We start from the raw sequence: 16175 nt of genomic DNA, 5'->3' as shown, positions 1-16175 counted from the left end.
TAGAGATTTTACTTCAGTAAACAATTTTTATTTTATAACATACACAAATAATATTATATTCAATTTTGTTTGGTGAATTAGATTGTAATTACTTTGTATGTATACTATCATATCATTATTTTGATTATGTATTTTTGTAGGGTGATTATAACTAAATAAATTAATTAAAATAGAAATAAAAATATTACTCATAATACACATATATATAATTTAGGTGGATTATTTTAGAAATACATAAAAATAACAAAAGTTTTACTTTTTTTACAAAATTCTTATTTTTTTTACCTTTGATCGACTTTTTTCCCTTACAAACCGTTGTTTTTAAGTTGTTCTAAAAAAGACTGTTGTTGACATGTTGCAAAAATAAAGCATAACTTTACGACAACATGAAAACAACGTTATTTTCCCTCTAAAAAATCACAAATTCGTATAAATTTTGTATAGTTGTTTTGCATGTTGTTTAACAGTTATTTTCATATTATTATCTAGGTGTTGTATAATTATTTTCTAGTTGGTTTAGTTGTTCTTTAGTTGTTTTTTTTTTACTGAACACATTATTTATTATAGTTTTCATGATGTTGTTTTTCTGGTTATTTTTCGTTATTTTATAGTTTATTTAGTTTATTTATAGTTGTCGTGAGGTTGTTTTCTCGTTATTTTTAGTTGTTTTCTTATTTTTTGTTAAGAAAAGTGTAATTTTTAACTTTAAAAGCGTATTTTTGTAAATAAAAGTTTTACGTCGTAAAATTGAAAATAAAATATAAAAAATAATTTTTTTAAAAATTTCTCTTTAAAAAATAAATAAAAACAACACACAAATAAAAAAAAAAATATGTATATATATTCATTTCTATTGAATAAACAACTAAATAACAACAAATAAACAATTGTATAACAAATTCACTACAATATGCAAATTACATAGACATGTAAACAACTCCACAAATTGCATCACCTCTAGAAGAAAAAATAAATGTATAAAATAAATTTACAAGCAACTACAAAATACTTGTATACTAACTCAATAATGCCTATAAATAAACTAAATATATACTCATTTTTCTATTTGTTAAACATCTTAATAACAACTAACAAACAATTAAATGTAGTGTCAAGAATCAACTACAAAACAACAAGAATAAAACTAAAAGCAAACACTTGGATAAGCTGAATATTGAAGAATCTATAATTATTTGTTCATCAATTGTTTTTATGTTTCAATATCGTTGTTAAATAGTTGTTAACAGTTAAAAAAACATATTAATTAACAACTATAGTCTTTTTTCTAGAAAGAAAATGAAATAAATATACCAACACTTGATGTAGAAATTAAAAATATAATAAGAGTTGTTTCTCATTGTACTAAAAGATATAAACAACTTAAAAAGAAATTATAATATTCAATATCAAATGCAAGATACATGTGAAATTAATTAGAAAAAAGTTCACTTACCAAAAAAAAAAAAAAATTAGAAAAAAGTTCAAAAAAATATAAAGCAACGTTTCTTACAGAAATATGTTGCTCTTCAGCTACAACTAAAACCAAACATTTCTAAATCATTAATCCATGCACAGTAGCTTCAATCTTCTTGGAAGACTTTTGAACATTTTATTTTACACTTTCTATGTATGTAACTCACTTCATTCTACCAAAGAAATAGAAATGAACAACAAGTTTATTCTCATCAGCTTTGAAGATCATCATCACTAGAAATCAAGTGCTGCAGCAATTAAAACAACATCAAAACAACATTAAACAAACTATAAAACAACTCTCTACTATGATATTTTTCTTCAAATGAATGAACTACAAGCAGAGAACGTTTCAAACAAGATAAATAAAAAAATTAAGTTATAAGCCTTGTAATATTTTTCTTTAGAAGGTTCAACTTGTAAACACCATCAGAGGTCTTATCACGTACCTAAAAAATATTAAGATGATAAAATTAATAAAACAATGAACCGTTAAAATACGATTAATAGTTAAACAAAACTGTAAATATATCATGTATTGAGCAACATAAAAACAACAATATAACAACTAAAAAATAACGTAATTGTAAAATTTAATAAACATGAAACCAAAACAAACTTCAATTATAAAACTCAAATACAACTAAAAAATGTAAGACTTAATTCAAGGATATAGTTTTTTTAAGAACCATATAATAACTAAATTAAAATTGAAAATTAACTAATTATAAACAGAAAAGTGAGAGACATAAACCATTTAAATTTGAACAATTTTTCTTACTAAATACATCAAAAAAAAATATATATATAAACATAACAAAATAAATCTTTGAAATCAAACAATAAAAATTATACATTAATCTTTTGACTTTCAACCTCGACATCATTATCTCACATTTTGCCCTTAAAGACTCTTCAATATGGATGACTTGGTGAAACAACAACAATGAAATAAATTAAAAGATAAAACAACTATAAATCAATTAGGAATTAAAAATAAGCTAGATGTGATTTGTATTACGTTGAATAAATATTATTAAAAAAATCTACATTTAAATAGTATAATTTCTTTCATTATTATTATTTTGAATAAAAATAATTAAAAAAAAAACAAATTTTTAGATTGTTCTATTTTGGCAATTAAATAATAACAACAACAAATTGAAAAAAAAGTTACTTTTAATATTATTTGAAAGAAATAATCAATTGGTCACATCATCTCTATTTTTTTATTTCTTATGCTGTGAAAAATAGGTAGTTATTTAATTAACTAGATGAGAGTTACGTGGCGAGCCACGTAAATATTAGTTTTATATAAGTTCTAGTGGTTTTTGTTTAAGAATTCAGTAACTAAGCAACGACAACAACAATAGTAGATAGATCTATTTAAGTTTTTCATATTTGTAAAGAAATAAAAAATAAAGTTTAAGTTAAAAATAAATAATATTTAATCAAGAGTACTAAGAGATCAAAACAATCAGCAGTTTGGGGTCGCATCAATTGTAAGGCAGTAAGTCAAATCTTAAATACTAAAAAAAACTTTGAGATAACTTGCCAACAATGTTTCTCACGTTTAGTTCTTCTTCTTCAGCTTTTAAATCTACATTAAATCTTCCTTTTAGGAGCCTCTTAAATCATTCTTGTACTATGAAAGACATCATATAAGCAATCAACTTTGCAGGTCTGGCTACCCTTTATTTATGTTAGAACATAGCTGGGCAGAGTGTACCAAAATTTTTAAAGTTACTTCTACACATACCATAACCACAATATAGATGCCTCAAAAAACAATAAATATTCTAAGCAAGGAACTTGAAGTAAGTCCATAGAATTTGTGGTATTTTAGGTAAATAATACTGTAGAAAAAGCATATATCCAAACAGCAAAGCATTTAGCAAATGAGTGACACAATGAAATGGTTCATTTTCATACCTTGCACATCGGAAAGCATGGTCCTTTCACCCAACAGAGTCAAGAAATTAGATCAAACTAACTCAAAAGTTAATAAACTAAAAATGTATAAACACTCACTCATATCCCGTGTACTTGTTAGGGATAACATTATATTAACTCCATGATCACAGAGGTTCTCATCACCTAATGTTATTCAGATCATCTCATCAATCAAAACAAAAAAAAAAAAGGTATTATCATTTGTTATGAAGCAATTACTTATAAGTATTGGGATTTAACAAGAGCATACTTCAGCCTGACCATCTGTGATGAGAGGAACAACAGCCCCAGCTCCTCCAAGTCTCCTCATGCTAAGAACCTGACAATAAGAGTCATTGAGTCATTTTTAACATGGTTAGTTAAGTGATTGTTTCATTTGAACACTTTTGCAAACACAGTGTGCATTGTCTCAGAATTATTTCCATATTTCAAATAGAAATTAGTCAAAACTATTTTCATCAATGAGAACTATTTATGAAAGTTTATGGCAGAAATTTCATGCGATCCACCAAACACCAAAGGAAAAAAAATAATAGAAGAACAATTTGACCCAAGCAATAACAACGTACTAAAGAAAATGAACAAAAAACAAAGATAGAAAGCTTTTAATTGAAATTAATATATACCTTGTATGGACACAATTTCTTCCTGAGTCAGCAAAGAGAAAATCTAGACTCACTCTTGCAGGTTCATTCCCACCCCCTAATTCAGGAACAAACAGGGCAAGAATTGGATCAGTAGGAGACCAACTGAAATCCATCACATTCTCGACCTTCAAGGATTTCTTATCAAGAAGAAAGAAGTTTTCTGTCTCATAAACAGAGATCAGATTTTTCCCCAGCCTTGCAAAATATTTATCTTCTTTTCCACCACCCCATCTGAAAAATCATGTAACCCATTAATGTATGATGTAAAAAAACACAATCATAATGTTGTAAATAACATTGGCAATATCAATATCAAGAGGGAAAATATATAGTACTTGAAAACAGGCCAAGATACCCCTGACACACCACCGCTTCCTGCAATTGCAAACTCATCGGTTGTGCCCTTGAAATCTCTCATAACCTTTCCAGTTCTTACATCAAAAATATTGATGACAACTCTCTGCACCAAAAGTTCTCATAAAATATGAGAGAGAGAGAGAGAGAGAGAGAGAGAGAGAGAGAGAGAGAGATAGATTTAAATCTAGATCTAGAAATAGAACTTAACGGAGATCTCTAGAGGGACCGCCGATTGTGTGCTCGGCCGGTGGGCGGAAGTGCTAGGTCGGAGATGAGAGAGAAGGTCGGAGATGAGTCGTGGCTTGAAATGGGTTACGTTTTATTTTGTTTTAAACTACCGAAGTATTAGGCGCAACAGTATCTGAAACAAATGAGTTGCGCCATATGAGAGTATATTCATTCTAGATAATTATTTAATTATTGATAATCGTTATTCAATAATCCTTCAAAGGGAGAAAAAAAACTTGAAATCCAATCAATGTACCTTTAAGAACCATTTGTAAAATCTTGAAATTGAAATTGTCCATTAAAATTGAAAGTTGAAACTCACCTGGCTAAGAAGAAGAATGCACCGTTCTCTTTATTAATATCAAATTATTCAATAAAACTTTTAAAACTCCATAGGAGTCCCACAAAATGGATTGAACATTGATATTTGATCGTTCAATGGGATTTATCCGATTTGAATTTCATGGCTCGGTGTTCATAGAAAGAGTGGAGGAGGCACTTAGAGAGGAACTGAAGTCCGGTGTATTAGTCGACTGGGAGTGGGAGTCGACTGATCCTAGTCGATGATGATGTGACTGAGAAAAATTAGATTTGGCTTTTCGTGTTAGGGTTATACAATTCATATACGATTCAAAATAATATTAATTTTTAAAACATTAATATTAATATATTTAGATAATAATAATACTAACAGTCTTATTTGATACGGTTTGTTAGAGAGATATGTATACGGTTTGTTAGAGAGATATGTGCCTAAGATGATTTTTTTTTAATTTAAAAAAAGATTATTTAATTTTTGGGTTTAATTATTGGGTTTATTTGTTAACGGAAGATCAAACATATTAACATCGTTAAATTTAACAGAATATTCTTTTATTTTTAAGGTATATTCTGTTAAACCAAGAAATGCCGTTAGATAGACACTTTTAATATATAAAGATATCACTTTTATTTTTTTTAATTTGAAGAGAGAGAGAGAGAAGAAACAAAAAATGAAAAAAAAAAAAAGGAGAAAAAAGAGGGAGATAACATGTAAAAGAGACTAAGAAAAATGGGAGAAAGATGACATAAACAATAAAGATATTTTTGTAATTAAAGAACTTTTTGAAAAATAAAATTGAAAACTAAATTTTATAAAAAAATTTAAAAAACTAAACATAAATAAAAATGTTAAAAAGATGTCAAATTTGACATTTAGTGTAAAAATTCCTTTAATAATTAGCCGTGAAATAAAATAAAAGTTGAAATTATTTGATCACTTTGAGAAACTTCGAAGTTGACCTCCTATGAGATCAAAGAAACTGTCCAAAGAAATTCAGGAAAAAAGAAAAAGCAAAAGTCCAACGACAGGACTAAAATGAACGTCATATTAGAAAGCAAAATTTATTTTTGTTTCGTAAATAGACTTGTTACATTTTATATATATTCGTTTTCACTTTTTCACAATGCCTTATATATCCACATTCCACATTTTTTTTTTTAAATAAGCGTATTCATTTAATAAAATAAGTAATTGTTAGACCTTACGGTCGTTACATAGTAGTTCCTCCGGTACAGAGGATAACAAAATGTAAAAGTTAGTAGGTAAATGCTCACTTAACCACATTATAGCCAATAAAATTACAATTCTTACTAACATTAGAAAAATTACAACTAGAATAAGAGGGAGATAATTTAATACAAGAGTAGACATTCCACATTCCACATCAAACAATGGTTGATTAGTCTGACGTTTATATATCACCTAAACACATATACATTTTTCAATTCAAATCCCACGTGTATAACAGTAACTATAATTTAAATATAAAATATAAAGGAAATTTTTTCTATAAGAATAATACTCCATTTTAATATAACTCATATTAAAGAGAAAAAAACATTAATCAACTCCTTTCTTCAATATGGGTTTACATAAAAAATCAAGTATATTAATATATATGCAACTGATGATACATGCAATTATGTTTGGCCAAGCATTTTGCATTAACAACAACAGCAGCTCCATAGCAACCCACAAAAATAGCTGCCTCAACTCGTGTGGTGATTTCGAAATTCCGTACCCATTTGGCCTTGACGACAGTTGTTACTTGGAACCCAAGTATCAATTCCAGATCTATTGTAAAAATTCAAAGCCTTACCTATTCAACACCAGTTACAACGTCATGAACATATCAGTCCCAGATGGCAAGCTAACAATAACAGGGCCTGTTGTCAGAGATTGTTACAGTAGCGACAATGGTAGTCGAAACTCAACTCCTACCCGAGACATCACTCGAGCCTTGAATGAATATTTCAGTGTTTCATTCATAGAAAACAAGTTTTACTCCATAGGTTGCGACAATTTGGCAACCATCAATGGCTTCCGCAATGGTAACAGCTACACAACTGGTTGCATATCTTCATGTAGTTTCGCAGACGAAGTTGACTTGAAGTCTTGCTCTGGCGTAGGCTGTTGCAAAACTTCCATCCCTGAAGAACTTGTTAACTACAATTTGAAGTTGGGGAGCTACAATAATCATAGCAGCGTTTTGAGTTTTAACCCATGTAGCTATGGTTTTGTTATGCAAGAAAAAGAGTTTAATTTTTCAAGGTTGGAAGATTTCAGCAATGTCACAAATGTTCCGGTGGTTCTGGACTGGGCTGTTGGGTTCAATTCCTGCGAAACAGCCAAGAGGAATATGGAGACTTACTCTTGCAAGGAGAATAGTGTGTGTATAAACTCGGCTTCGAGAACAGGTTACCTTTGCCAGTGCTCCGAGGGCTACCAAGGAAACCCATACCTTTCAAATGGTTGCATAGGTAGGGAACTCTCTGTACCCTGCAATCTTTTTTGTTTTGAAATATAAGTCTTACAACTGTTTGCATAGCTAAAGTAACAAAAAACCCATGACTTAATTAGTAGTCCTAATTGTAAATTTGATGAGTTGAAAAATGAGTGTGTGTATATATATTTGATTGTAAATATGTTTGTGTTTTTCAGATATTGATGAGTGCAAACAGAAACCGAACTTGTGCGGAAATGGAACTTGTGTAAATACAGATGGGAGTTATAAGTGCTCATGTCTAAAGGGGTACACACCAATACAGAATGAAACCTTGTGCAGTACTCAATCTCTTATGAATAATGATTCTCATTCAAGAAACCTCATAATTATTTACTCTGTTTTGGGTAAGTTTTATCTTCTCTGTTTTCACTATATACATATTGTTGTGTTTGATCAACAATCTCAACATGAAATTTATAAATCTGCAAACAATTATAAGCTAGAAAATAAAGAACAAAAATATGCAAAACTGGTTAACTAAAAGACATAAGGAATTATAGCGGTTAACACTTCACTCTAATTTGAAGCTACACCTCTTGAGGAATCCATTCTTTGACTATATCAATACCAAGTTGCAGAGTCATTAAGACAACTAGAACTCGAGTGTACATAGTTAATTTTCCTTGAACATAATCTTTTTTCTTGAGGAAGAAACACCTTGGAAGTCTCTTTGAAGAATCTGTTGGAACTTTAGTGAAATTTTACTTACGACGCGCATTGCTGCCGTTATCCAACTGTGCTGAGTTGTCAGGTGTGGTTTCATTTTATTTTTTAATTTTTCAAATATATTTAATTAATTAGTAAGTAGAGACAATTTCTCTCCGATCATATTATTTACAGTTCTATACAATTATATTACAAATGTATTCTGAGCAATGGTACGACTATATTAAGTGTGATATTTCGACGGTTCTCTATTGTACAATAGAACTCCCCTACAGTGTTTTGACTAGGCTGTTTTATTCTGGAGACGACGAGACTAATAGTCTGCTTGCGCAGTTTTGGACAGTGTTGTCTTAAAGAGAACAACCTAATCCGTGACTCAACCCAGACTTTAATTTAGTAAATTCGTTCTTTTTCTTTGCTGCAGCAACTATTTTCAACATTTTTCAACAGAATCACCCTTTTCCCTTCTACTACACACTATTTTTCTTTCTCAACTCTGAAACTTTCTCTATGCTACAAGTATTTCAATTTTCACCAATTAAAGTGATTACTCCAAAGCTTTGTGTACTAATTAAAATGCAACTTGTTAATTTCAGTTTAAAGAAAAGAAAGCTGGCTTGTATAACAAGTAAGCCAACTCAACTAACTAACAAGTTTAGTTACAAGTCAAAGAGCCAACTGTTAATGTCATGTCGTCAAAGATAAAAAAACCAGGTTTTACTTAGGACTCATAAATACATATACATATGCTCCACTCCTTTGAAAATTATGAAGCAAGTTAAGATATAGATAGATTAAATTCTTAAATCCATCATGTAGTTTAAACCAAGAATATATTATCTTATTTGTTACATGCTTAAACAATCTTTAAAATCGACTTCTCTAAGGAATCCTATTTGATGTAGCTTATTACATTATCTTGTGATTATTTTATGTGTTTATATACATTATTTTGATGGTTTTTTTTATTATTATATACAGGTTCTACTTTTGGCACATTTTTTTTACTAATTGGTTTATGGCACTTAATGAAGTTCATTATAAAAAGAAGTAACATTAAGCGCAAAGAGATACATTTTCAAAGGAACGGTGGTTTATTATTACAACAACAATTATCTACACATGAATATAGTCTTGAGAAAACAAAATTATTTAGCTCAGAAGAACTAGAGAAGGCAACAAACAACTTTGACATGGATAGAATCCTTGGCCAAGGAGGTCAAGGAACTGTTCACAAAGGTATGCTCACAGATGGAAGAATTGTTGCAGTTAAGAAATCGAAAATAGAAGGAGAAGCGAAAATCGCAGAGTTCATCAATGAAGTTGTCATCCTTTCACAAATCAATCATAGAAATATTGTCAAATTATTGGGTTGTTGTTTGGAGACCGAAGTTCCTCTTCTAGTTTATGAGTTCATACCGAATGGTACTCTAGCTCATTATCTCCATGACCACGACAGAGAGTTTCAAATGACATGTGTTGAAGAATAGGATTAGTTGTGTCTGTTATAATCAGTTTTTCTGTTACAGTTGTTAGTTTTGCTTTCTGTTATTTCTTAACTAATTCTGTAACTAATTCCTTTACTGTTTTCAGTTGTATATATATGTACATACTCAGTAATGTTTCAATCTAATGAGAAGGACTCTTCTTCATTCAAGTCATCTTTGTTTTCTTCTCATTTCTCTCTGTTCTTTACTTTCAAACACTCTCACATGGTATCAGAGCTTCTCTCGTTTTAATGGCGACTGCTACCTCTGCCGATTCTACTCTTCGTTCAAACGGATCCAACTCTTCATCAAGATCTTCATCTCTTTCGTTCAATCACTCACTGTCCATCAAACTTGACGAAAATAATTTCCTTCCATGGCGACACCAGATCTATGCTGCGATCAAAGGCCACAGACTAATCAAATTTCTCGATCCAAAGGCAGCTCCACCTAAATTCGTGACAGCAGCAGATGAAGCTGGAAATCGAGTCTCTGAGGAGTTTCTTGAATGGGACATCCAAGACAGTCTTCTTGTATCATGGCTTCTCTCCTCAATGACAGAAAAGATACTTACTCGCATGGTGGGATGCAATAGTGCGGCTCAGATCTGGACTACTCTTGAGGAGTATTACTCAGCTCAAAATCGAGCCAAGGTTAGTCAATTCAGAACTCAGCTTCGTCGAATCAAACTCACTGGTAATCTGAATGACTACTTGCTCAAGATCAAACACGTTGTTGATTCTCTTGCATCCATAGGCCACGTTCTTTCTCCTCAAGATCACATCGAAGCCATTTTTAATGGTCTTACACGAGACTACTCTGTTTTTGTAACATCTTTATCCACTCGAAAAGATGATTATTCTGTTGCTGAGGTTGAGTCTTTACTCATGGCTCAAGAGGTTCGAAATGAGACGACTGAGTCTGATCTTGATATATCAAAACCAGAAGTGAATCTGGCAACTCAACCAAATATGCCTAGACCATCTGTTACTCGAGGAGGCCATCAAAATTTTTCCCCAATTCAATTTGGATCTTTCACAGGCGGCCGTGGTTCTTTTCGTGGCAATTTTCCTCCCTACAACACCACCTTCCATCCCTATCCTCATTACAACACAAGCCCTCATCAATATGGTAATTCCTATACTCCATCATATCCTTCCTTCACTAACAATCCTCGTGGCTCTCGGGGCAGTTTTCGTGGTGGTTTTTCAGGGGTTGGAAGAGGGTCCTCTACTCCTAAGGTTCAATGCCAACTATGTCACAAACAAGGCCACACAGTCAAGCAATGTTTCTACCGATTCGATAAATCATTCACTGGCCCTGAATCTTTTCAATCTTTCAGTGGATCGGCTGCTATGGCAGAGATGCAAGCCTTGGTTGCTACACCTGAATCTGTTACTGACCAAAGCTGGTACCCGGACTCAGGTGCTACCAACCATCTCACCCCAGATTTGCACAATCTTGTGGCTCCTCAAGACTTTCCTGGTTTAGATCAAATCCAAATGGGTAATGGCTCAGGTTTGAATATCCTTCACACTGGTCACAACTCCTTTATTTCACCTTTTACCTCTCAATCTCTTAAATTGAATAACTTACTTCATGTACCCGATATTACTAAAAACTTAATGAGTGTATCTCAATTTGCTAAAGACAATTCTGTCTATTTTGAGTTTCACCCTCATTTTTGTTTTGTGAAAGATCAGGATACTATGAAGACTTTATTGGTTGGGAAGGTTGACAAAGGACTCTATAAGTTTGATCAATCTCTTCAATCCATTTCTCAATCCAGTGATCACTCCTCAAATGCAGCACCTGTGTCTTTACCAAAAGCTGTTTTCCAATCTCAACTCAATGCCTCTACTGTACCTTTTTCCAACTTTAATCTTTGGCACAATCGTCTAGGCCATCCATCAAAGCAAATTGTACAATCTGTTATGGCCAAATGTAATATCACTCCTATCAATAAAAATACTTTTGATTTGTGTACAGCTTGTTGTCTTGGAAAGCATCACAAATTACCATATCCTAATTCTGACACTGTGTATACTGCTCCATTACAGCTTCTACACACTGACCTATGGGGTCCTGCCCCTATGGTCTCTTCTAATGGATATCGATATTACATTAGTTTTGTTGATGCCTATTCTAGGTACACTTGGCTCTATCTTCTTAGAACCAAGGATGAGGCTCTCCCCACTTTTATCAAATTTAAAACACAGATTGAGTTACAACTCAATCACAAAATCAAAGCCATTCAATCGGATTGGGGAGGAGAGTTTAGAGCTTTCACTTCCTTAGTGGAATCTTGTGGTATCATTCATAGAGTCTCTTGTCCTCACTCCCATGAACAAAATGGGGTTGTGGAAAGAAAGCATAGACATATAGTAGAGTCTGGTTTGACTCTATTAGCTCATGCCTCTATGCCACTCAAATATTGGGATGAGGCATATCGAACCTCTGTCTATCTTATCAATAGAATGCCCACCAAAGTGCTCAATAATTTCACTCCTCATGAAACCTTATTTCTTACCAAACCTGATTACTCAGCACTTAAAACCTTTGGGTGTCTATGTTTCCCCAACCTAAGACCCTATAACAAAAATAAAATGCATTATAGGTCCACTCCTTGCATTTTCTTAGGTTATAGTCTCACACAAAAAGGTTATAAGTGTCTAGCCAAGGATGGTCGAATCTATATGTCTAGGGATGTTTTATTCAATGAAACAACATTTCCATATCAAAAACCTGCTGCTGTCCCACAAAATCCCTCTCTGTCTGCAGTGTCTACACCTGTAGCTCCACCAATATCATCCTCACCACCTGTCCTATCCTCACACATACATCCCTCTGACTCATCTCCTCATTCACCATCCCATTCTCTATCATCTTTTCCATCCACCAACATCCCAGTGCCCACATCTGCACCATCAGAGTCATCTCCCAACTCCCTTGTTCAGTGTCAACCTGAACCCTTACAGGTCTCACAAACCAGAGCCAACATACCTGATCACCATGTCCCTGTTGTGAACCAGCATCCTATGCAAACTAGAGCCAAAGCTGGGATTCGAAAACCCAAAGTTCTCACTGCCTCCTTTGTTCCTGCCACAGTAAAAACTGCTCTCCAAGATCCCAAGTGGAACAAGGCAATGAACACAGAATACTATGCCCTCAAAAAGAACAATACCTGGATTCTAGTAAGATTACCTCCAGGCAGTCAATGCATAGGCTGCAAATGGGTTTTTCGAGTCAAGGAAAATGAAGATGGCAGCCAAACTCAATACAAAGCAAGACTTGTGGCTAAAGGGTTTCATCAACAAAGTGGATTTGACTTTAATGAAACTTTTAGTCCTGTTGTAAAGCCTGAAACAATTCGAGTTCTCCTCACTGTGGCTGTCACTAAAGGGTGGACACTTAGACAACTTGATTTCAACAATGCTTTTCTCAATGGTGATTTGGAAGAAGAAGTTTACATGTGTCAACCTCCTGGTTTCATTGATTCTGACCATCCAGAGTTTGTGTGTAAACTTCAAAAAGCTTTATATGGCTTAAAACAAGCTCCAAGAGCTTGGTTTGCCAAATTGTCATCTGCTCTACTTAGTTTGGGATTCACTCATGCAAAATCTGACACCTCTCTCTTTATCAGAAATCAGTCACAACATACAACATACCTACTTGTCTATGTTGATGACATTATTGTCATTGGAAGTCATGCTAAAGAGGTATCTACTCTCATCTCTAATCTCAGCTCTCTATTTGCCCTAAAGGATCTTGGAAACCTTCATTATTTTCTTGGTGTTCAGATTACAAAGACAGATAATGGTCTGCATTTATGCCAAACTAAGTACATCCAAGATTTATTAAACAGAACCAAAATGCAGGGAGCTAAGTCTAGCAATACACCTATGACTAGTGGCCTTAAACTCTCTCATTTTGGAAGTGATCATGTCCTTGATTCCACTCTATACCGATCAGTTGTAGGAGCCTTGCAGTATGCCACAATTACCAGGCCCGATATTGCCTTTTCAGTAAATAAAGTCTCTCAATTCATGCAAAATCCCTTGGAGTCCCACTGGATAGCAGTTAAAAGAATTCTACGATATCTGGCTGGTACTTTAGATTATGGTCTTCACCTACAACGATCTACCACCTACGACATCACTGCCTTCTGTGATGCGGATTGGGCATCCGATCCTGATGACCGGCGCTCTACCACGGGTTACTGTGTTCTCTTTGGCAACAATCTTGTTGCTTGGAAATCTAAAAAGCAACAGACAATATCACGGTCCTCTACAGAGGCAGAATTTCGTAGCTTAGCTGCTGTTGTAACAGAAATAACATGGCTTCAGTCACTTCTCACTGAACTTCGCATCTCTTTGTCTACACCTCCTACTGTGTGGTGTGACAACTTGAGCACAGTCATGTTAGCTGCCAATCCTATTCTTCATGCGCGTACCAAGCATATCGAAATAGATCTCTATTTCGTAAGAGACAAAGTCATGCAACAACAACTTCAAGTTAATCATGTCCCTGCTCAGGATCAACTTGCAGATTCACTCACCAAGGCCATCTCTAGCAATCGGTTTCCCTTTCTTCGAGACAAACTTAGTGTGGTTTCTCAATCCACACTCAGTTTGAGGGGGGCTGTTGAAGAATAGGATTAGTTGTGTCTGTTATAATCAGTTTTTCTGTTACAGTTGTTAGTTTTGCTTTCTGTTATTTCTTAACTAATTCTGTAACTAATTCCTTTACTGTTTTCAGTTGTATATATATGTACATACTCAGTAATGTTTCAATCTAATGAGAAGGACTCTTCTTCATTCAAGTCATCTTTGTTTTCTTCTCATTTCTCTCTGTTCTTTACTTTCAAACACTCTCACAACATGGAACATGCGGTTGCGAATTGCTTCAGAAATTGCAGGAGCACTTTTTTACTTACACTCAGCAACTTCATCTCCGATTTACCATAGAGATATCAAGTCCACAAATATATTGTTAGATGAAAAATACAGAGCAAAAGTTGCAGATTTTGGGACTTCGAGGACAGTTTCTATTGACCAAACTCATGTCACAACACTTATTTATGGCACGTTTGGTTATTTAGATCCGGAGTACTTTCAATCAAGCCAATTTACTGATAAAAGTGATGTTTATAGTTTTGGAGTTGTTTTAGTTGAATTGTTGACAGGTGAGAAAGCAATTTCTATTACAAGGTCCAAAGAAGGCAAAAGTCTAGCCACATATTTTCTCATTTCAATGGAAGAGGATCGACTTTTTGAAATTCTTGATAGTCGACTTATTAAAGAATCTGAAAACCATAATCGTGATCAAATTATTGCAGTTTCTAACTTAGCCAAGAAATGCTTGAATTTAAATGGAAGGATGAGACCAACAATGAAAGAAGTTTCAGGTGAGTTAGAGAGAATTCGAATGATCAACAACCTTGATGGGGATTATAATGATCCCAAAATTGATGAAGAGATAGAATACGTAAGAGGTGAACAAATTGAGCCTTGGGATTTTTCTAATGTCACAACTAGTTCAGCTAGTATAAATTATGCTTCTCCTTCAACTGAGATTGAACAATCTATATTGTCTTCTAGGAGTCGTTGATGGAATAAGGAAATTAATAAGTTTTTGTATCTTTATTATTAATTAGCTCACAATAAATCCAGTGATTTCAATCAAGTTATGGTCAACTAATATTAATACTAGGAGAAGTTAACATATGTTTTGTTTTTTTTTTTTTTGTAAGGTGAAGTTAACACATATGTTGATGGTAAACAATGTGAAAATCTTGTCCAAATGCTAAAATAAATGATGTATCTTTCTTTTATGAAAATGAGAAACTTTTAATCCATCAAGAAAAAGAATGAGTAATTTTTGTTCATTTTTTTAAGCTTCGGAAAATAGAGAGCTTGAAGGGATTAAGAGCTAGGAATATCACCACTAATCAATGGCTTCAACCAGTGCCGGCCCTGGGCATAGGCGGGCTAGGCCCGCACCTAGGGCCCAAAAAAAACACCCTTTAAAAAATATACATATATTTTTTAATAATTTTTAAAAATACTATTTATTTTTATAGTAAAGGCTCAAAAAAATTTTTTTTGCTTATAGCCCATTTCAACTCAAGGCCGACCCTGGCTTCAACTAGGTTTTTATGCAATGTGAGAAATTAGACCACCAATTAGTATTAGCGGTAAACGGGGTATATTGAGAAATACCTTTTTTATTTATCAATTAACCAAAACTACCTCTAATTTTATATTTAATTGAAACATACCTCTTTTTGTATGTATTGTACCCAAAATACCCTGATATAAGAGAGTCACATGGAGAGTGTATTGATGTGACAGGGGTAAAATCGGTAAAGTGTTTAGAAAAAGAGGTAAAAATGATAGGTTTTAAAAAAGAGGGTAAAAATGAAAGAGAACAATAGAAAAAGGGTATAGAGTCTAATTTCCTCTAGAGAATATTTAGCTAAAGTATGTGCTATCACATTAATTACATGGAGCAATAAAAAAAGGAAAATTTTTAAA

The 16175-nt window shown here is 33.0% G+C and overlaps 2 protein-coding genes across 2 annotated transcripts; one reads left to right on the top strand and one right to left on the bottom strand.

Annotated features, from left to right (window-relative positions):
• Nucleotides 1–3390: 3390 nt before the first annotated feature.
• On the bottom strand, nt 3391–4565 carry LOC133039893 (eukaryotic translation initiation factor 3 subunit B-like). Its single transcript, XM_061118965.1, has 2 exons — nt 4409–4565; nt 3391–4304 (listed from the first exon to the last, which is right to left on the bottom strand). Exons 1-2 carry the CDS (start codon nt 4489–4491, stop codon nt 3995–3997), a joined length of 393 nt encoding a protein of 130 aa, XP_060974948.1. The 5' UTR covers nt 4492–4565; the 3' UTR covers nt 3391–3994.
• Nucleotides 4566–6564: 1999 nt separating this feature from the next.
• Nucleotides 6565–15352, top strand: LOC115696698 (wall-associated receptor kinase-like 1). Its single transcript, XM_061118697.1, has 4 exons — nt 6565–7460; nt 7642–7958; nt 9115–9626; nt 14520–15352. Exons 1-4 carry the CDS (start codon nt 6599–6601, stop codon nt 15247–15249), a joined length of 2421 nt encoding a protein of 806 aa, XP_060974680.1. The 5' UTR covers nt 6565–6598; the 3' UTR covers nt 15250–15352.
• Nucleotides 15353–16175: the final 823 nt, after the last annotated feature.

This window comes from Cannabis sativa, chromosome 7, assembly GCF_029168945.1.
Source record: "Cannabis sativa cultivar Pink pepper isolate KNU-18-1 chromosome 7, ASM2916894v1, whole genome shotgun sequence".
NCBI classification, from domain to species: Eukaryota; Viridiplantae; Streptophyta; class Magnoliopsida; order Rosales; family Cannabaceae; genus Cannabis; species Cannabis sativa.
Note: the sequence above shows the minus strand (reverse complement) of the source record. Positions and strands in the feature narration are given on the sequence as shown.